Source organism: Macrosteles quadrilineatus, unplaced genomic scaffold (assembly GCF_028750875.1).
Source record: "Macrosteles quadrilineatus isolate MER2022 unplaced genomic scaffold, UCM_ALF_1.0 Scaffold_7__1_contigs__length_78375512, whole genome shotgun sequence".
Taxonomy (NCBI): Eukaryota; Metazoa; Arthropoda; class Insecta; order Hemiptera; family Cicadellidae; genus Macrosteles; species Macrosteles quadrilineatus.
The window spans coordinates 694,285-715,555 of record NW_026542600.1 but is presented as its reverse complement, the minus strand read 5'-3'; the positions used below and the strand labels follow the sequence as shown (position 1 = coordinate 715,555).

The 21,271-nt window shown below is 40.3% G+C and overlaps 2 protein-coding genes across 2 annotated transcripts in view; one reads left to right on the top strand and one right to left on the bottom strand.

Moving 5' to 3' along the window:
* Window positions 1-21,271, top strand: part of LOC128999116 (flotillin-2) — a 344,453-nt gene that overhangs the window by 193,976 nt on the left and 129,206 nt on the right. The window lies entirely within an intron of this gene.
* Window positions 1,382-18,715, bottom strand: LOC128999114 (glucose dehydrogenase [FAD, quinone]-like). The gene is made up of 3 exons (XM_054425474.1): window positions 18,667-18,715; window positions 7,721-7,897; window positions 1,382-4,566 (listed from the first exon to the last, which is right to left on the bottom strand). The coding sequence occupies exons 2-3, from the start codon at window positions 7,874-7,876 to the stop codon at window positions 2,842-2,844; spliced, it is 1,881 nt and encodes a 626-aa protein (XP_054281449.1). The 5' UTR covers window positions 7,877-7,897; window positions 18,667-18,715; the 3' UTR covers window positions 1,382-2,841.

The window sequence follows — 21,271 nt, the reverse complement described above, 5'->3', positions numbered from 1 at the left end:
GAAACGACACCAAGTTTGAGAGACTGAATAACTTAGAAATCACAATTTTCGCAAGCAGATATGTTTAACAGGTTAAGTGTAAGAGAGGGCCATGTGGCCCTAACTTTGCCTGACTAAATAAATCATTTTCATTTTCATTTTCATTTTCATTTTTTGACGATTTGACTACTGAAGATTTGTAAATGGGGTTTCAACCCCGAAACTATAGTCATCACGACAACATATAGGTTTGATTGACGACAGGTTAGTAACCTCATTTTATGTAAATTAATCAATCCTGGAGGCAAATATTTATTGCACAAAATGGGGCGAATCCTTACTGCATGGCCTTGCTTTGCCTGACCTACACAAGTAAAATTTTACTTAATAAAAGTGTATGTTAAATTTCATAAATCTTAAATAATTATTTAGGCATAAACACAACAAAATAGTGGATATTTCGCTAACGAGGATTTTTTTGAAAAATGTTATTCTTGATTTTCATTTTACAAACCTTTTCCTGAATTGTTTGTTCTTATTTACGGGACACCCTGTAAACATCTGACCTCAGTGTGAAAGACAACCCTAGTAGTTCGTAACCTGGTATATTAACCAGCTTCCCTCTACAAGTAAATCCCGAATTGGACGTTCAAATTCAGATGGTTGAGTACCCCAAAAATACAAGAAGTCTGTTCACGCTTCACAACCAAAAGTTTTACCTGTTCTGTGACAGCTTATTTGGTACTTGTCTATAACTCTGATAACTTATCAAGCATGAAGAATACACAGATTCTCTATAAATGCACACTGGACTGAGTGTTTCTTGCCCAAGACCCTACATACAAAGCGAAATCAGTTGTTATAGTGAATAGTCAATGTTGTATTGATTGTCTGATCTTAAATTCGAAATAATATTACTGTTACAATTGGGAATCATCTGAAGTCAGACTTGTGTTTAAAGGAAGACTTTGCACTAATAACCATCTTTTGAGGGATTTCACTGATTCCACTTTTAGGAATCAGCAAGAGATTCTTTCCACGATTGGGATAGACTCCCATATCTGTTGAAAGAAACAACCGAATGAAAATATTTGATTATTTGATTGTTTTATTCGATACATCGTTTGGTTAGTTAGGTTAGGTTAACCTTACCTAACCAACCAAACGATATATAGATCGATATTTTCATTCGGATGTTTGTACCAACAAATACGGAAGTCTACCCCAAGATTGTTACATTAAAATAGTGGACAATAGTATGATTAATTAAAATGTATTACAGCATAAGTCAACTTGTTATTATTATTATTATTATTATTTTGCAACTGTAAACTAGCAAGTTTTTCAGTTCAATTTAATAGGTGGATTTGGATAGAATAATAAAACGCTATTATTACAAATATTTTCATATGTACATAATGTATAAAACTTATAAATACAAAGTGTGTAAATAAGTACAAAATACAACCTTGGTAGCGAACAGTCTGAATGGTGAGCAAATAACATCACTTTTGAGCAGCTGGAGCACTTTAGATAGAATTGTCAACTCTCTGCATTACTTTCCATAGTAATTTAACCTTGACTCATGATTGCAGTTGATTTTCCGTACAAATATCTCAATGTCAAAACAACCCCGAGCAGGGGAATCTTACTGTAACCAGTTTCAATGTCCAGCAATAATCGATTAAGTTAAAATTGCAAACCGTTTCATTCCCATGACTTTTTATCCAGACAAATAGGGTGAAAAGTTATGGTAGAATTTCCTCTAAATCTTAACACAAGTATGAAGGTTAGTAACACACACGGCATGTCGATCACAGAAGTAGTAATACACCGTCATTTGCCTCTCAATTCCCCGTGGTGGAACTGATTGTTGTGTTTAATGGGTTGTTAAAATCATTCAATTGGGTTTCTCTTATTGCTCTGTGGCGATTTTCTAATTAATTCATTTTTCAATTGTTGCCGAAGTTGTGTTGGCAGCACATCGCATCTTTACAGTATGGACTATATAACATATGTACAATATTTACCAAATTAACAACCGCGTGAAAGTACTAACATGGGGGGAAATTAAGTTTTTGTACTTAGACTCAAATAAATCTTCGAGTTTTCATTTGAATAATAAAAATGAACTAATCTGATTGAGCGTTTAGGTTAAATATATTAACAATCTATATGAGCACAAGTAGAATTGCAGTAGTCTAAAAGCAATAAATACTTTTAAGAGCAGCTAAAAGCGTTATGCTATTCATGTAACCTTACGTCTTAGCAGAAACATTTCAATTTTATGAACTTGAATGAACTACAAGTACTTTCGTTGAGAGAATGTTGCACATTCAACCGAATTTTGTGGACGATCATATCATGATTTATTTTATTGTTATACAGGTTGTTTAGTATAAAATATCTGGGTTTTAATGCTTTATACTTTATACAAATTTAATTAGATATGAGTAGTAGGCAAATAGTCATTGTTTGATCTGACACATTGCGTTTGTACCTTCAGAGGTTGGTTAAAGTGTAAATGTGTGCCTATACTACCAGGGCACCGCTCGGTGTGAAGGAACATGTAATGCAACAACTACTCCCAAGTCCCTGGTCGACATTCTGGGAGAACTATTTTGCAATTGTCATGCGCGCCTTGTTACAACGGGAAAACAAAACTTTGAGTTCAATTATATACCTACAAGTTAAATTAAAACTCAAATTTTACCAGTATAAAGCATTGAAACACCGATTTAAAAAAACACCCTGTACTTCATGGAGTTGTCAATCACAAATTTCAATGGCATTACAGTTATAGAATGACACAGTCCTGGAAAGTCATCCGCCCCATCGCAATATTGAAGTAGTTGTCATCTGTCACAGGAAGCCCCAGTCTTCCTTGATCATGTCAGCTCCCTTCTCCCCGATCATGATGGTCGGCGCGTTGGGGTTACCACTGACGATCTCCGGCATGATGGAGGCATCAATCACCCGGAGCCCCTTGACGCCGTGGACCCTAAGTCTCGGGTCGACGACGGCGTCTGGGTCATTGGAGGGTCCCATCTTGCAGGTGCCCGTAGGGTGGTATATGGTGAACGTGAAGTGCCTCAGGGCGCACTCCCAGTACTCGTCAGAGTCGAACGCGTGTTTGCGACACCCCGGCATCTTGGTCAGCAGCGGCCTGGAGCCGTACTTCTGGAAGGCGCGGGTCGCAGACACGTTCAGCGCTATCCGGATACCTTCTATCAGAGTGTCTACGTCTTCTCGATGTGTGAAGTAGTTGGGTTCTATCACCGGATGTATCATAGGGTTTCTACTTTTCAATTTGACGTAGCCGCTGCTCTTCGGCCTCAGTAGGAGCGGCAGGATGGTCCACGTCTCTGCGTCTACCAGAGGTTTGTACATGGTGTTGTAGACGCGGTCGCGTAGATTGAGGATGCGACGGATCTGCTCGCCGCCGTCGGAGTTGATGGAGCTCGGCGCGAAGTGGAACTGTATGTCCGGCCACAGACCCGAACTGTCCGCGTACTTGGTGTTGACGAACGCGAGGCCTTCCACACCACCGAGAGACGTCATCGGACCTCGCTCGTTGATGATGTAGTCCAACGCGACGGACAGAGTCTGATATCGGGACTTCTTGAAGGTGACGGGGTCGTCGATGAGGAAGGTGAGACCTCCCAGTCCGATGTGGTCCTGGAGGTGATGTCCCACCTTGAGGTCGCGGACTACTGGGATGTCGTGTTGTGCCAGGTCATCAGCAGGTCCTACTCCAGACAACATCAGTATCTGCGGCGACCCTATCGCCCCCGACGACAGAATCACCTCCTTCCTCGCCTTCACCGTGTGTACACGTCCCTCTCGCACGAAGCGCACACCGGTCGCCATCGGCTCGTCGTCACGAGCGTTGTCGAACATCACCTGAGTGGCCTGGCTGTGCATGCTGATGTGAAGGTTCTTCCTCAACCGTATCGGCCTGAGGAACGCCTTGGAAGTGCTGCAGCGAGAACCTCTTCTGATGGTACCTTGGGCGATCATGAATCCCGTCTGTTCTTCTCCGTTGATATCTCGGTTCAGATAGCCCAGCTCTTCTCCGGCCTTGACGAACGCTACGGCTAATGGAGTTCTCCAAGGAGACTCTTGCACGGTGAGATAACCTCCTCGACTGTGGTACGGCGTCTTAGTCAGGTAAGGGTTACGGTTGTCTTCAGACTTCTTGAAGTACGGAAGAACGTCGTCGTAGCTCCAGCCGGGGTTGCCTAGAGCGGCCCATTGGTCGTAGTCTCTCTTGTTCCCTCGGACGTAGATCATGGCGTTGAGAACGCTGGAGCCGCCCAGTACCTTGCCTCTGGGCCAGAAGCAGCGGTCGCCGTTCATAGCGAGACAGTAGGATGTCTCGGGGGGCGGAGGCGAGGTCCGGTACTGCCAGTCCAGGTTGGTCAGTTGTAGATACCCAGCCAGGGAAGGTACGTCGGATATCTCAGTTTCGTCTCCCCCGGCCTCTATCAGCAACACAGTCCAGTTGCGTACCTCGGACAGACGGTTGGCGACCACCGCGCCCGCAGACCCAGCGCCGACCACGATGAAGTCGTACTCCGGCAGCACCTGCAATTTAATTCTCCGTTAATCATCGTTACAGATTACGAGGGTATGAATTTAAAACTCGACAATGTTATTTTATGATTAGTAATGTTTTGTTCATAATGTACGATGAGAAATGTAGGCTACGGTAAACTAGGATAGGAAGCGATGTTATATACACTTGGGATCGTGACCGGCATTCTTACAACTGCGAGGTTCCTACTCTGTGATTGACCCATGAGAATTGCTTCGATTGTCTGCGATTATACTTGTAACCACTACCTATCGGAGCTTGTCTTCATCTCTATCAAAGAATTGAAATGTTAGAGGTTGTAGAATGGTTTATAGGCTACTATGTTTTATGATGTGTGATTTTAGGATTTGATTGATCTTTTTGATTGTATTCTCTTATGTAATGACTGTCTACACCAAAAGGCTATTGACTAAATTTATAATTTATAAATATTAATTCAATTAAGATATAATATTACTAATAATATTCTGTATAATATTTCAACTCAAATATTCCTGCTATGAAGGCTCAATATAGTCGAAGTACAATAAGTACATCCGGTATTTTAAAAAAATAGTAAAAAAAAAAATAGTACAAAGTTGTTTGCGTCCTTTTTAAAATGGTTAAATTAATATCAAACCAATTTAAAACTGTGGTCACTATACAAACATAATTTGGTATCCAAGCGATTATTACAATACAGATTTTTCTTCAAATTAATGCGACATTCGTTGGCTATATATATTTTTTACGAAATACATGGTCAAAAGGTTGATAAATATATAAAAAAATATAATCAGGCCTACTATTTATTACGTTATTACCGTAAGAGCGAGAAATAAAGTTCTGTTTCGCCCGTGTTGGTAGGCCTGCCCACAGCGGGACATATCTGTTGTGCGGTTGGTATTCTGCAAGATGCAGGCGGTTCGTCGCAATAATATATTACATTTAATCTTAGTATATAACCTTGTAATATTTTTCTTCATCCAAAATCTTACAATGTATTTTATATTTGCAATCATAATATCCTTTTTAGTGTTGTAAAAAATTAAAGTTATGAGTTTTGTTAATTTGTGAATCGTTTAACAGAGAGTTTATCTCAATAAATTAACATAGACATTTAACCTTTAGCTTAAAGGGCTAGTAATTGTATACGTTTAAGCTTTGGTGTAACAGCCCACTCTTAAATAACTATGATGATTAATCCCAAACGCGTGTTTATATTTTTATCCCTAATTTTAGTCCCTCGATGCCTTTTATTCAGTGTAACCTTGGTAACCGTTTTAGTAAATTTCCTACACAAGGAATAAGCTATATTAACCTATTTCTCATGTTAACCTAGCTAATTTACCTCCCCTCTCCCCGATAAAAAAATTATATCTAACTACAATAATTATACAGTGTGATTGAATAGTCCCGAAACAGTGTAATATATTTTATACTTTTATGGATAAAGGAATGAAACTTGGTTAATCAATTATTGCCATAAATGTGTACTCTTTTAAGCTGTTATTGCTTTTTTATCCATAAGGGGGGTGGCCTACGAGGATTCAGACATTCGTAAATAGCAGCATAGGTCGAATTTGGTATTAAATTAAAGATCTCCGTAGGTAAAACACAATGCCACAGACCCGAACTCAATGGACAGTGGAGTAAAAAATGACAGCTGTTCAAAGATTCCTTGAATTTGGAAGGGATATTATACTGTGGGGCGCCCTCTAGAAGAATATCATTAACTTATGCATAGGTCGATATGCAAATCACAATTATAATACCATGCCCCAAAATTGAGCTCAAATTAACAGCTGGGTAAAAAAATGGCAGCCGTTCTAAGATTCAAAATGGCATATTAAAGAAATATTTTAACGGCTACCATTTTTTGAATACCGGACAATTTTGGACACGGACAATTGGGGACACCTCTTAAAAGCGGACAATTGCGGACACTGACAAGGGTTTGACATGTCTCTAAAAATATATCACTACCGGACAACTGCGGACACACATGTTCTGGAAAGAATTTGATTTCCACCAAAAGAACAGATACATACATGATATATGATTTAAGACTGATTTCCATCACACTTTTCGCACTAAACTAACCTAACCTAACATAAAAAAGATATATTACATCGTTCCCGTACTTTTCAATCACACAGTATAATAATAACATTAATCCCTAGTGTCCGCAATTGTCCGCTTTTAAGAGGTGTCCCCAATTGTCCGTGTCAGCAACTGTCCGGACACCCTTTTTTTACTTGCTTGTCCGTTTGAGTTCGGGTTTGTAATTAAAAAAATATATATATTACACCGTTCCCGGACTTTTCAATCACACTGTATAATAACATGAGATGACTCAGCAGAACTGTCAGCTCTGCCGGTTTGCCTGTTAAATTAAATCCTTTTTAATAATTCATTTCATTTCAGCAGAACTATCCCATGGCTAACCTTTAATTGAGAATTGAACAATCTTTCACACTATAAGTTGAAATCATACCAAGATGTATTTAGTAATTACTTATTAAATTGGAGTTTATCAAACGCATTCGTACTTGGATTTAGATTCTATATTTCATTAGTGAATTTATGAGGCTCACAGCTTTGTCTCATAACAACACATTTTACATTATCAGTGCCTTGAAAATTTACTGACTTTGTAAAATGTGAAAAATTAATGATAAGAAAATATCTTTGAAAAGCCATTTGACGTTTGAGGGTTGTAGTTTAGCAATAGATTTTGCACAATCAGTGTAGTTCTACATCCTTTGGCGGATATGTTTTATGATATTGTAAATCTTTTTTATTTTCAGGTAAGAGAACGGAGTGGGAAGTTCATGACGACTGTGTAAAGTGAGTGTGATTCTTGTGTAATGTGAATAGGTTAAACTGTTTAATACAGAGAACTGTTATATCGAAAAGTGTTGCTTTCCACAAACTGTATATAATTGAAGTTATCGTAGTAGCACATTAAATCAATTACCTGTACCTAACCAACAAATCCTAGAGTAGTCATAAACGAGTTCATACATACACAAGAAAGGATTCCACCCTAAAATAGTACTAAAATACTGTTATCGATTTTCTTCTTCAAGCAAATCCAACTCAATGATTTGTTGCTCAATAATTTTCTAAACAGGTACAACCAGTATTTATTGCTCAACAAACCTGTTTCGTATCGATCGGTCTAGACTCCGGGTCCACAGCACTGTACCGGAAAAACGTGAGGCCCATGACGAAGAGGGGGATGAGCCCAAGACCCAACAGACCCGAGCCACTGACCAAGGAGCCCAGCGAGGGCAGAGCCGGTGGCATAGGCGGCATCCCTCATCACCTTGACTCTACCTGTGGACACATCAGTAACCTGTAGTCAATGATGGTGTATAGCAGCGCCGGTGGCATAGGCGGCATCCCTCATCACCTTGACTCTACCTGTGGACACATCAGCAACCTGTAGTCAATGATGGTGTATAGCAGCGCCGGTGGCATAGGCGGCATCCCTCATCACCTTGACTCTACCTGTGGACACATCAGTAATCTGTAGTCAATGATGGTGTATAGCAGCGCCGGTGGCATAGGCGGCATCCCTCATCACCTTGACTCTACCTGTGGACACATCAGTAATCTGTAGTCAATGATGGTGTATAGCAGCGCCGGTGGCATAGGCGGCATCCCTCATCACCTTGACTCTACCTGTGGACACATCAGCAACCTGTAGTCAATGATGGTGTATAGCAGCGCCGGTGGCATAGGCGGCATCCCTCATCACCTTGACTCTACCTGTGGACACATCAGTAATCTGTAGTCAATGATGGTGTATAGCAGCGCCGGTGGCATAGGCGGCATCCCTCATCACCTTGACTCTACCTGTGGACACATCAGTAATCTGTAGTCAATGATGGTGTATAGCAGCGCCGGTGGCATAGGCGGCATCCCTCATCACCTTGACTCTACCTGTGGACACATCAGTAATCTGTAGTCAATGATGGTGTATAGCAGCGCCGGTGGCATAGGCGGCATCCCTCATCACCTTGACTCTACCTGTGGACACATCAGCAACCTGTAGTCAATGATGGTATATGGCAGAGCTGGTGACTTAGGCGGCATCCCTCATCACCTTGACTCTACCTGTGGACACATCAGCAATCTGTAGTCAATGACGGTATATGGCAGCGCCGGTGGCATAGGCGGCATCCCTCATCACCTTGACTCTACCTGTGGACACATCAGTAATCTGTAGTCAATGATGGTGTATAGCAGCGCCGGTGGCATAGGCGGCATCCCTCATCACCTTGACTCTACCTGTGGACACATCAGCAACCTGTAGTCAATGATGGTGTATAGCAGCGCCGGTGGCATAGGCGGCATCCCTCATCACCTTGACTCTACCTGTGGACACATCAGCAACCTGTAGTCAATGATGGTATATGGCAGCGCCGGTGGCATAGGCGGCATCCCTCATCACCTTGACTCTACCTGTGGACACAGCAACAATCTGTAGTCAATGATGGTATATGGCAGCGCCGGTGGCAAAGGCGGCATCCCTCATCACCTTGACTCTACCTGTGGACACATCAGCAACCTGTAGTCAATGATGGTATATGGCAGCGCCGGTGACATAGGCGGCATCCCTCATCACCTTGACTCTACCTGTGGACACATCAGCAATCTGTAGTCAATGATAGTATATGGCAGCGCCGGTGGCATAGGCGGCATCCCTCATCACCTTGACTCTACCTGTGGACACATCAGCAATCTGTAGTCAATGATGGTATATGGCAGCGCCGGTGGCATAGGCGGCATCCCTCATCACCTTGACTCTACCTGTGGACACATCAGCAACCTGTAGTCAATGATGGTATATGGCAGAGCCGGTGGCATAGGCGGCATCCCTCATCACCTTGACTCTACCTGTGGACACATCAGCAATCTGTAGTCAATGATGGTATATGGCAGCGCCGGTGACATAGGCGGCATCCCTCATCACCTTGACTCTACCTGTGGACACAGCAGTAATCTGTAGTCAATGATGGTATATGGCAGCGCCGGTGGCATAGGCGGCATCCCTCATCACCTTGACTCTACCTGTGGACACATCAGCAATCTGTAGTCAATGATGGTATATGGCAGCACCGGTGGCATAGGCGGCATCCCTCATCACCTTGACTCTACCTGTGGACACATCAGCAACCTGTAGTCAATGATGGTATATGGCAGCGCCGGTGGCATAAGCGGCATCCCTCATCACCTTGACTCTACCTGTGGACACAGCAGCAATCTGTAGTCAATGACGGTGTATAGCAGCGCCGGTGGCATAGGCGGCATCCCTCATCACCTTGACTCTACCTGTGGACACAGCAGCAATCTGTAGTCAATGATGGTGTATAGCAGCGCCGGTGGCATAGGCGGCATCCCTCATCACCTTGACTCTACCTGTGGACACATCAGCAACCTGTAGTCAATGATGGTGTATAGCAGCGCCGGTGGCATAGGCGGCATCCCTCATCACCTTGACTCTACCTGTGGACACAGCAGCAATCTGTAGTCAATGATGGTGTATAGCAGCGCCGGTGGCATAGGCGGCATCCCTCATCACCTTGACTCTACCTGTGGACACATCAGCAACCTGTAGTCAATGAAGGTGTATAGCAGCGCCGGTGCATAGGCGGCATCCCTCATCACCTTGACTCTACCTGTGGACACAACCGTAATCTGTAGTCAATGATGGTATATGGCAGCGCCGGTGGCCTAGGCGGCATCCCTCATCATCTTGACTCTACCTGTGGACACATCAGCAACCCGTAGTCAATGATGATATATGGCAGCGCCGGTGGCATAGGCGGCATCCCTCATCACCTTAACTCTACCTGTGGACACATCAGCAACCTGTAGTCAATGATGGTATATGGCAGCGCCGGTGGCATAGGCGGCATCCCTCATCACCTTGACTCTACCTGTGGACACATCAGCAACCTGTAGTCAATGATGGTATATGGCAGAGCCGGTGGCATAGGCGGCATCCCTCATCACCTTGACTCTACCTGTGGACACATCAGCAATCTGTAGTCAATGATGGTATATGGCAGCGCCGGTGGCATAGGCGGCATCCCTCATCACCTTGACTCTACCTGTGGACACATCAGCAATCTGTAGTCAATGATGGTATATGGCAGAGCCGGTGGCATAGGCGGCATCCCTCATCACCTTGACTCTACCTGTGGACACATCAGCAACCTGTAGTCAATGATGGTATATGGCAGAGCCGGTGGCATAGGCGGCATCCCTCATCACCTTGACTCTACCTGTGGACACATCAGCAACCTGTAGTCAATGATGTTAGATGGCAGCGCCGGTGGCATAGGCGGCATCCCTCATCACCTTGACTCTACCTGTGGACACATCAGTAATCTGTAGTCAATGATGGTAGATGGCAGCGCAGGTGGCATAGGCGGCATCCCTCATCACCTTGACTCTACCTGTGGAGACATCAGCAATCTGTAGTCAATGACGGTATATGGCAGCGCCGGTGGCATAGGCGGCATCCCTCATCACCTTGACTCTACCTGTGGACACAGCAGCAATATGTAGTCAATGATGGTATATGGCAGAGCTGGTGGCATAGGCGGCATCCCTCATCACCTTGACTCTACCTGTGGACACATCAGCAATCTGTAGTCAATGACGGTATATGGCAGCGCCGGTGGCATAGGCGGCATCCCTCATCACCTTGACTCTACCTGTGGACACAACAGTAATCTGTAGTCAATGATGGTAGATGGCAGCGCCGGTGGCATAGGCGGCATCCCTCATCACCTTGACTCTACCTGTGGACACATCAGTAATCTGTAGTCAATGATGGTAGATGGCAGCGCCGGTGGCATAGGCGGCATCCCTCATCACCTTGACTCTACCTGTGGACACATCAGTAATCTGTAGTCAATGATGGTAGATGGCAGCGCCGGTGGCATAGGCGGCATCCCTCATCACCTTGACTCTACCTGTGGACACATCAGCAATCTGTAGTCAATGATGGTATATGGCAGCGCCGGTGGCATAGGCGGCATCCCTCATCACCTTGACTCTACCTGTGGACACATCAGCAATCTGTAGTCAATGACGGTATATGGCAGCGCCGGTGGCATAGGCGGCATCCCTCATCACCTTGACTCTACCTGTGGACACAACCGTAATCTGTAGTCAATGATGGTAGATGGCAGAGCTGGTGGCATAGGCGGCATCCCTCATCACCTTGACTCTACCTGTGGACACAACAGTAATCTGTAGTCAATGATGGTATATGGCAGCGCTGGTGGCATAGGCGGCATCCCTCATCACCTTGACTCTACCTGTGGACACAGCAACAATCTGTAGTCAATGATGGTAGATGGCAGAGCTGGTGGCATAGGCGGCATCCCTCATCACCTTGACTCTACCTGTGGACACATCAGCAACCTGTAGTCAATGATGGTATATGGCAGCGCCGGTGGCATAGTCCGTCCTAATAAGCAAATTATAAAACTTGAAGGTACATTCCATCCACAGAATAATACATATTCAACCTGTATAGAAGTGAAGTGCCCGAGTAGCAACCACAACCAAGGAGAACGGAAGACCATTGCTATGCGGGACGGCAACAGAATTGCAATAGCTTTTATCGGTTTTGTGTTTAGAATCCTACATAATCGCTGTACGAGCCAACAAGGATATGGCGCAGGTGGAATAAAGGTGTTTTCTAGGAGCGGTCTGCATTGTGTATGGCCATTGGTGGAGAATATTCTTGAATTTCGAAAAAAATTGTCCTACCGGAAGAAAATCTTTTTGAAAATAGATTCATCTTAGGCTCAGAACCACTAGTTAGTGGCATTTCACGTGTTTAAAGTTATCGGGTAGAATATTACACGCTGGAATCCAAGACCTCTGGAACATAACTCCTTTATTATAATTTTTATATCACAGTACCAGGGGACCGAGCTATGCTCAGGTAAAATCATTAGTATATCTGAGAGCAGTATTTAGTCAATGTAAATTATCCAAATCTGTAGTCTATCGGTTATCTGAGGTAATCGTCTATTGTAGTTGATACTTGATGAACACAGTAATAAATATTTAAGAGACCCTAAGACCATTTTAACACAAAGAAAGGTAAAGCCTGTAAAAGAGTATTAGGGTGTTTTAGCTATGAAGTATGTCCTAAAGCAAGGCAAAGCCTACCACTTGTGGTATAACAGTGTATTAGCTGTCGAGTGAGTAATTCTGTGTTGAAATGTCTGTTGAGCAATTGTAGTAATTATTTTACTTGAACAGGTAAAGCTTTCTCGCAATCGCAGACCGCTCTCCTAGTTTGATGGATATGTTGAACAGTATTCTGGACTGTAGGTTATGTTAGGTTAGGTTAGGTTAGGTAGTGGTGACTGGTGATGAGGTCGTAATAGACAATGACTACTGGCAGACTTCATCACATTGTCTGGCAGACAATTCCAGATTGTGTAATGTTTGATGGGTGTAATATGGTGTAATGGTGTAATCAAGGTGGAATAGGTTTGTGCGATCGCTGATGATGAAAGGGTCAAATACACATTTCAACAGTTTGGGTCCGAGTTAAAAATATTTAAAACATGTTTTAGCGAACACACCTGAGATTTGTCAGTTTTGAAATTCACGGAAAATGACGCGTTTCATTCCCGTCCCTTGGATTTGGATCGCTGCATCCTAAAACTATTTTGGCTCATTCAGTCTAAAGTTTTCTTTATGTAGGCTAGTTTGAAGTAAGATAGCCTTTTAGAATGTAAACTAGCAGAGAACTTATCTTCTTATTACGAGGTCATTTTTATTTTATTTTCAAAACAAATTTGCTTGAACTACTATTTCCTATCTATTGTTATTTTTTATAAAACCTAATAACACATTAAAGTTTTATTTAAACTTAAATTTAGTATTCACATGCAACGCCTTAAGGCTCATTAAATATTTTAAATGATCTCCCATGACGTATATCCTATACACGTACTTAATTATTTCCAAATGTTTTTACATAATACCTTAAGGTTAATTAAAGTCTCGATCAATCTCATATTCACGTTTAACAAAACTATAAAATGCTTGTACAAAGTTTTTTTAACAGATCTTTATGATAGCCAGACAAACTAGGCCGAGCTAGATGGTCGACGATTGACCAATGATAATCTTGCGGTTGCGGCGAGTTCAATCACGTCATGTCACAATTTGGAATATTTGCAACTTGTTTTGTTCTCTGTATTAATTAAAATAATTAATGGACGAATTAAATTTGTCTAACTCTATGAAAGTAATTTGGTATGTGAATAACTACATGGAAAGATTCATTACTAATCTACTTAACAATCGAATCGCGGCACGGAGCTATCGAGAATAGGAAGAAATAAGATAAACTTTCTTTGGTGAGGCTAGTCATATCGAGAATTAAAAAAACCATTATTAATACTACATATGAACATAGTAACAACCAAATTAGCACTTAGTGCCTCCTAAGGGGGTTTAAATCTACATATTCACTAGTTATTGAATATATTCCACGGACATTCTAATAGTTTAAAAATAGACCCTTAACGTGCCTAATTTCATTGGAATTTCATTTATTTCGGTGCTATGTTGCAGGGTGCGATAACTTTAAATCGCCCATTTCAGGCATTTTTGAAAAAAGCGTTTGGCGACAGCTGACCCCTGTTTGTAGTTGTTTAGAAATATATTGATTACAGTAGGAATTGTCGTCAGAACGGACAAAACTACAAATACAGCTGATTACTTAATGTCTGCAAACCCCAAATATATGAAAGAACGGCAAATTGTGGATCCTAAAATACGGAATATCCCGTGTGCCGCGACTAACAGCTGATTAACACGTTGGGTGCTGATGACGGGAATTCCCGCAATTGCTTAACATTGAAATAAATGCAACTTTTATGTTCAAACATGTCGATAGCACGAATAGTGTTAAACACTTTCACTGTTAATGAAGAGGAAAAGTGAATGATGTGAAGGGAAGGATGGGGCTGAGGCGACGGCGCGTGCGTCGCTGCTATCGACAACGGCCTTAAAATTAATTGTCATTCATGTTCCTACACTTGAGCAGAACAATCGACCATTATGAATGGTCTGTTAGGATTTAGATATACAGGAAAATAAAGGTTGTTTACATGAAGATAAACAGTTATTTAAATATCTGGTTAAAAAATGGTTCGCTCAATTTTTTAATATTTAATTTGACCTCGACGTTAGAAAGGTTTAGCTGTTGAAATTATATGTTTTATTTATCTATTTAATTATTTAACTATATTGCATTTTTGTGAGTTTAATTTTAAGAAAATTGCAATGTTCATTACGATTTTGACCGTTGCACCTAATAAGTTTATGTGAATTTTGTATTAACATAAAATAATTGTAAAAGCATTGTTTCAAGGTGATATATGTACTTTACCGTACTTAGGCAATGTTGTACAAATGATTGAAATACTTTAAATAGTAATAGATACGCAGACGATGAAACCATATCGATTTTGTGTAGTCTAATTGTACTGGACTTAAAATACCTCCAGGAGGAAAATAACAATCGGCAAAACGCTGCTGATATTAAAGTCAGTTTCATTAACGACAAAATTACTTTAAACGGAGAGTACTATATTCATTTTTGTCAGAAGAACCTGACGAATGCACGAAAATCACCAATCAATCAGATGTTATACACAAAAATGCACTTCTTAAGTTGTGTATTAGAATTATTACAAACAAGATTAATGCTCTAAATAGTCACTGGAGATTGGTATATGTTTTACACAGTAAAATCACTGTCCGCCGCTGAACAAACGGTCAGTAACCATTGAGGTGACGTCTTGTTTGACAAATGACCAGCCTGGACGTTCAGTAGTTCAGTTATAGTGGCAAGTGACAAGCTAGTTAGTACAGTCGTTAGGTTAGGTTAGGTTAGGGTCCGCCGCTGAACAAACGGTCAGCAACCATTGAGGTGACGTCTTGTTTGACAAATGTCCAGCCTGGACGTTCAGTAGTTCAGTTATAGTGGCAAGTGACAAGCTAGTTAGTACAGTCGTTAGGTTAGGTTAGGTTAGGGTCCGCCGCTGAACAAACGGTCAGCAACCATTGAGGTGACGTCTTGTTTGACAAATGTCCAGCCTGGACGTTCAGTAGTTCAGTTATAGTGGCAAGTGACAAACTAGTTAGTACAGTCGTTAGGTTAGGTTAGGTTAGGGTCCGCCGCTGAACAAACGGTCAGCAACCATTGAGGTGACGTCTTGTTTGACAAATGACCAGCCTGGACGTTCAGTAGTTCAGTTATAGTGGCAAGTGACAAGCTAGTTAGTACAGTCGTTAGGTTAGGTTAGGTTAGGGTCCGCCGCTGAACAAACGGTCAGCAACCATTGAGGTGACGTCTTGTTTGACAAATGTCCAGCCTGGACGTTCAGTAGTTCAGTTATAGTGGCAAGTGACAAACTAGTTAGTACAGTCGTTAGGTTAGGTTAGGTTAGGGTCCGCCGCTGAACAAACGGTCAGCAACCATTGAGGTGACGTCTTGTTTGACAAATGTCCAGCCTGGACGTTCAGTAGTTCAGTTAAAGTGGCAAGTGACAAGCTAGTTAGTACAGTACAATGATTCTCTAACGAACACCTCAACACCAATAACTACTGCACAGCTCCGACACTTTGTCGCTCCGAAAATGCGTTACTTCGAAATATTAGCTACTGCATTACTCCGAAACTGGTCACTCCGTAAATGCGTTATTTTATTTTTAGTATAGTTTATTTGAGTTGACGGTTTGGTAATTTTTTAGTTATGTTCAACCCATTTCTAATAATATTTTTGTTTCCCTAACTATATCAATAAAAAATGTTAAGCAATTTGGATATTCCGGTTTTGAATACGACCAAAATTGTTGCGCTGAGTTCGTGTCAATCAAATAATCATGTAAAATGTCTTGCTCCCGGGATTGATTATTTAAGCTAAGTAAATCACAAAACAATGATTGCGTACATTATTTACGTTTTAAAATTGCCCACCAAACTATTTAAATCTTGTTTCGTTACTGTATGCAAACAGTTGTTACCGTTATTTATAAGTAACTTGTATTACTCTGCCAACACACCAATCTACTCAAATTCGTTACATTAGCCTATTTTTAGTTGAAGGGAAAATGTTTTAAGTTATTTGAGTGAAACAAGCAATATGAGAAGATAATAATAACACATTTTACGACAAAATGATATTTTTACCAATCGGGACTATTTTCTCCCGCTAAATTGGTGGACGAATTTTAATGTCAGATACGTACTACTGATTCTTTATCGCCCATGGAAATACTTCTTTACGACTTCAGTGTATGTATTGAAACCCGCCGTTATCGCTACACTATGACTAACAGAATTTTTATTTTGTGGAAACCATCCAGTCACGAATACTACAAATGCATGTCAAAACGAAGAACAGCTTAAACTTCATAGAGTATTTTTTTTACAACATATAATGTTATCATTTGGGGGATGGTTGAATACAAAAACACTATTTGATATTTTTTTTAATTTTTTACTTTGAGCGTTTTTAATAGTGCTTGGAAGGTGAAACATTTCATTCCGTAGTAGAATGAATGTATCCTAGGTTTTAATTGTTCAAAAACTTGGCCCTGCTTAGGAGTCTAGATATTAACGTTGATTTGACATTAAACATAAAGCAGAATTTTTAATCCGTGCATTCCCTGCCGTGCATTGTTGAAAATAACGTAAACGCAAACATGAGTGGACACAAGGTGACCCAACACATTGCATGTCCGAAGTGTAACAAGTTAGTGAGTCGTTAGCTAACATTTGGATTACTAGAAAGTTATTTGTTATGTTGTGTGAGCGCATCACTATGTGATGCAACGGCGGCCATGACGCTGGCTGGCGTAATGGTTAAGTTGTTATCACCATCGGAAGTACTGTGCAACTTTCCTTACTCTTGTAGTGCAATCTGACGATATTACTCTATGCGTTGTTAGTATCACTCTATGTACTAGTGGTACTATTTTATACACCATCGAGATTACCTTAGCCCAATGATAAAAATATACGTCCGATTCCTTAGTGTGAAAATGATCGTTGATGTATCACCGATTTTGTCGGATAGCCTGCTTCAACTTTTTAACCTAGCCAAACGAAACTTCAACTTCATGTAATATTTAACTATTGAAGTATTATAAATTAAGGATTAAAGTAAAATGGAAACAGTGGCGAGATCTATGAAATGATTATTTGACTATGTTCTTTAATCATTATATTTACAGCCTTACAGCTGGTCCGTGTAGGAGACTTCTTCCTCAATGTTCTCAAGTCAATACTCTCTGTACACTCTGTATAATGGGTGGGTTTAATCTGTTCTGTTATATGTTTTGTTTTGTTTCCGTACGAATAACACTGTATGAACTATTTTGATTTACTATGGTAAGAGATTGGTTCACCAAGGCGGTCGGCCACTAATCGTTTAACATTGATGAAACTGAACGCAACTTCATAATACCCACATCAAGTTAAACTTACTGTGTAGGGTACTAAATGTTTACAACAACTTCCTGATGGTATAAATCATATTTAACAGATGAACCTAGAAGAGGACACTTAAAAGTACAGGTAATTTGACTAGGGAAACATGTGAGTCATTAAGACCCAAACATTTGATTAGAACGATTATTAAATTTTTTATGGTTGCAGCAATAAAGAGGTTAGGGGCAGGGGAAGTCTTTGATTCATCAAACAGGGTATCGTAATATAATTTATTAATGTTTCTATGAACCCCTTGCATGAATGAGTTTAAAGGATATCAAATGTCTTTATAAACTGGTTGAGAGGACAACAACTTTTACTGTTTTATAATATTCTTGGTAACTTTAATCTCGGCTAGACGTTTAGCTGGAAATATTTATGATACTGTTATTACATGCTTTACCATTACATACGAATTGGAGGCTTTCCCCTAGATTTTGAGTTTAAACTAAATATGAGTTCCAGCTCTTGAGCTAGTTTTTCCTACACCTATTTTTGATTTATTCCTCGCATTCATCCCATGGTCTACAGTTATCTAACCAGAGTGTACTTACTATGTTCTCATGAGCAGCACCGACTGTACCCATCATGTCCTGATCCTTCAGTCAGAAGAACACCACTGAACTCAACACTTTCACTCAAGGCCACCCCACTCCAGCGACTCCTTCGACTCTGCTTTCGTTTTCATCGTCAACCTCAACGGCTCAACCTCCCATCAAGACTTTTCTAAAGCCTTTTGTGTCTGCCAAATTACCCTCTTAGGGACGCCTGACTAAAGGGTGACCGCTTGAATAATAATCTTGTCAATTTCTAGAGCTCCCAAATACTTCGCAGATTCTCACGCGCCTGAAGAAATTAGGATTAACTTTCTGGAGGGTATATAATGTCACTTGCCTTGGAGGAAGTTGTTGAAACGAGGAATTTCTGAGCAATAATAATTTTGACATGTGCAATGTTACGCTAAAAACTTTACTCAACAACATTGTTTGAACTATTTTAGATAGTTGTGAATATCATTCAAACGGTAAATATGAACTACTAATTACTAACTACCAATTAATTAATTACTACTAATTAGATGTTTACTAATTGTTTAAGTTACTGTAAACCTATTACAATATATGTATTTTGTATTTAAATTTGAAAGTCTTAACGAGATTTTGGAAGTAACAGCCATGAATAACAAAGACTTTCCTCATTTGCAAAAAGCTAATTAAGTTCAAGAGCTTTTCAAGTCGGTATTGTTGTTTATATAATAATATTGCTTTTCATTTTTGTTGTGTGCTGTTTAAAAATGTACCTTTTGCTTACTCTTATTTGTTTCTAGAGATACGATAGCTGTAAAATAAACACGTTCTTAAAATGATTCAAGGTCAATCAATCGGGGATGTGAGATACTATCCCCGGAAAACCACCCCCAGGGGCCCTATTTTTGAAATGGTTGACTGTTGAGTTGAGTGTCGAGTCATTCTATTTCCAATCGTTTCGTATTTTTGAAACGGTTGACGGTGGACTTATACAACCAAAACTACTCAACACCTATCGAGCTGTTGAGTGAAGGTTGACTGCACTTTCTTCTTCCTCTCTTTCGGCAAAAAATTACTCTTTTTGAGACGACGCCATATTGTTTTGTTATTGCTTTAATTTACTAATTGCGATTTAGAGGTTATGTATTTGTTGTCAATGTATTAGCACCCAATTATGCGATTGTTTTCTGTAGAATAATCGCATTTTAATTTTATTTACTGTGTCAATACTAGACTATTTAATCAAGGGTTTTATTCTTGTTGGAATGTTTGAAATAGACTAGGCATACTAATTGAACTTATTATAAGATAATTATTGTTATTAGACCTATGATTTAAGGTATTAAAGATTGTGGTAGAGAGAAACAATATCATAGTTTGTTTCAATACCATTCACCTAATAAAGGGATCAAATTAATTTAAGTTACGATATGCTTTCAGTGCAATGGCAAATAGCCGCTTTAACCTAAATAAAAAACAATTAAAAATAACATAAAACAAACCGATGAAGGAAACTAAAATAAGGTGATGTGTTCCGAAATAGAGACGAAGAAAGCAAATAATAATGTATTTAGGATGAGTGTAGGACCTAAAGTAAAGTGCAGCCTATGCCTAAACTTATAATTAGCTACACCCTAAAACAAACATCCATGGTAAATTTTATTTTTTATACTTAAGTTTATTACTTTATTTAGTTTACTTTAGTTTATTACTTAAGTTAAGGTACTTTGCAATCACTAAGATTAAGCAAGACATAACCTCAATCTCAATCTCTCAAGAACGGAGTTGACAGTTTACCTCAGTGTCTCGAAATATGGCAGATTGAGATTAGCTGCCAGATTTTAGAGTAAGAAGAGGTTAAATTGAAGTCCACAAGAACTCTGCATTGTGATTGGTTCAAAATGACGTCATCTGAATTTTTGACGGTCGTATGCTCTACATTTCCACCACGAGTCTCTCAACTAGTGATTCCCAACTCGCTTCCCAACTGTTGGGTTTCAAAAATACCAAATCATGTTGTTGGTTGAGTTGAGTGCTGACGATTGACTCAACAGTCAACCATTTCAAAAATAGGGCCCCAGGTGAAACGTGACGTCACGAAATCTGCCAAATAACCAATATGAGAGCCGTGTCCGCGACTGGAATATTATCTCCCCCCTAGCAAAATGTGATGCTATGTAATTGTAATTTAATTTGAGTAATTCCGTTGGATAACAGAAAAGGCATGTGGGGAATATCACACAGAATTTTGAAATGTTACAGCAAGTTTGGTTGGTTAGGTTAGGTTAGTTTAGAATAGTTTGACAACGAAACTTGGGGGTAGTTGTCCGGGGGCAGTCTTCCGGTGACCCAATCAATCAGTTAAATACCTTAACATCCATTTTATTAATTTTTATGTAGATCATGAGGTGTCTGGCCTTTCTTCAGAAAACAAATTTTTACATTAAAACATTTATTTCCTCGTTTCAGCGGAGATAAACATTTTTGATATTTTAAATTAACAAATAGTATTTTAAATAAAAAATTATTTTTAGTTAAAAACTGGAAAATATATTTAAAAAATGTTAGATTTGACTCCTAAAAATATAGCTTTTCACTTTTATTTAACCAGTCCATACATTCAAACTTTAAA

What these genes read in the sequence shown, in the direction of transcription:
- LOC128999114 (XM_054425474.1), bottom strand. Translation starts at nt 7,876, where the DNA reads ATGCCGCCTATGCCACCGGCTCTGCCCTCGCTGGGCTCCTTGGTCAGT. An exon ending in GACCGATCGATACGAAACAG is followed by an intron (nt 4,567 to 7,720) that starts GTTTGTTGAGCA and finishes ATTAAATTGCAG; the next exon opens with GTGCTGCCGGAGTACGACTT.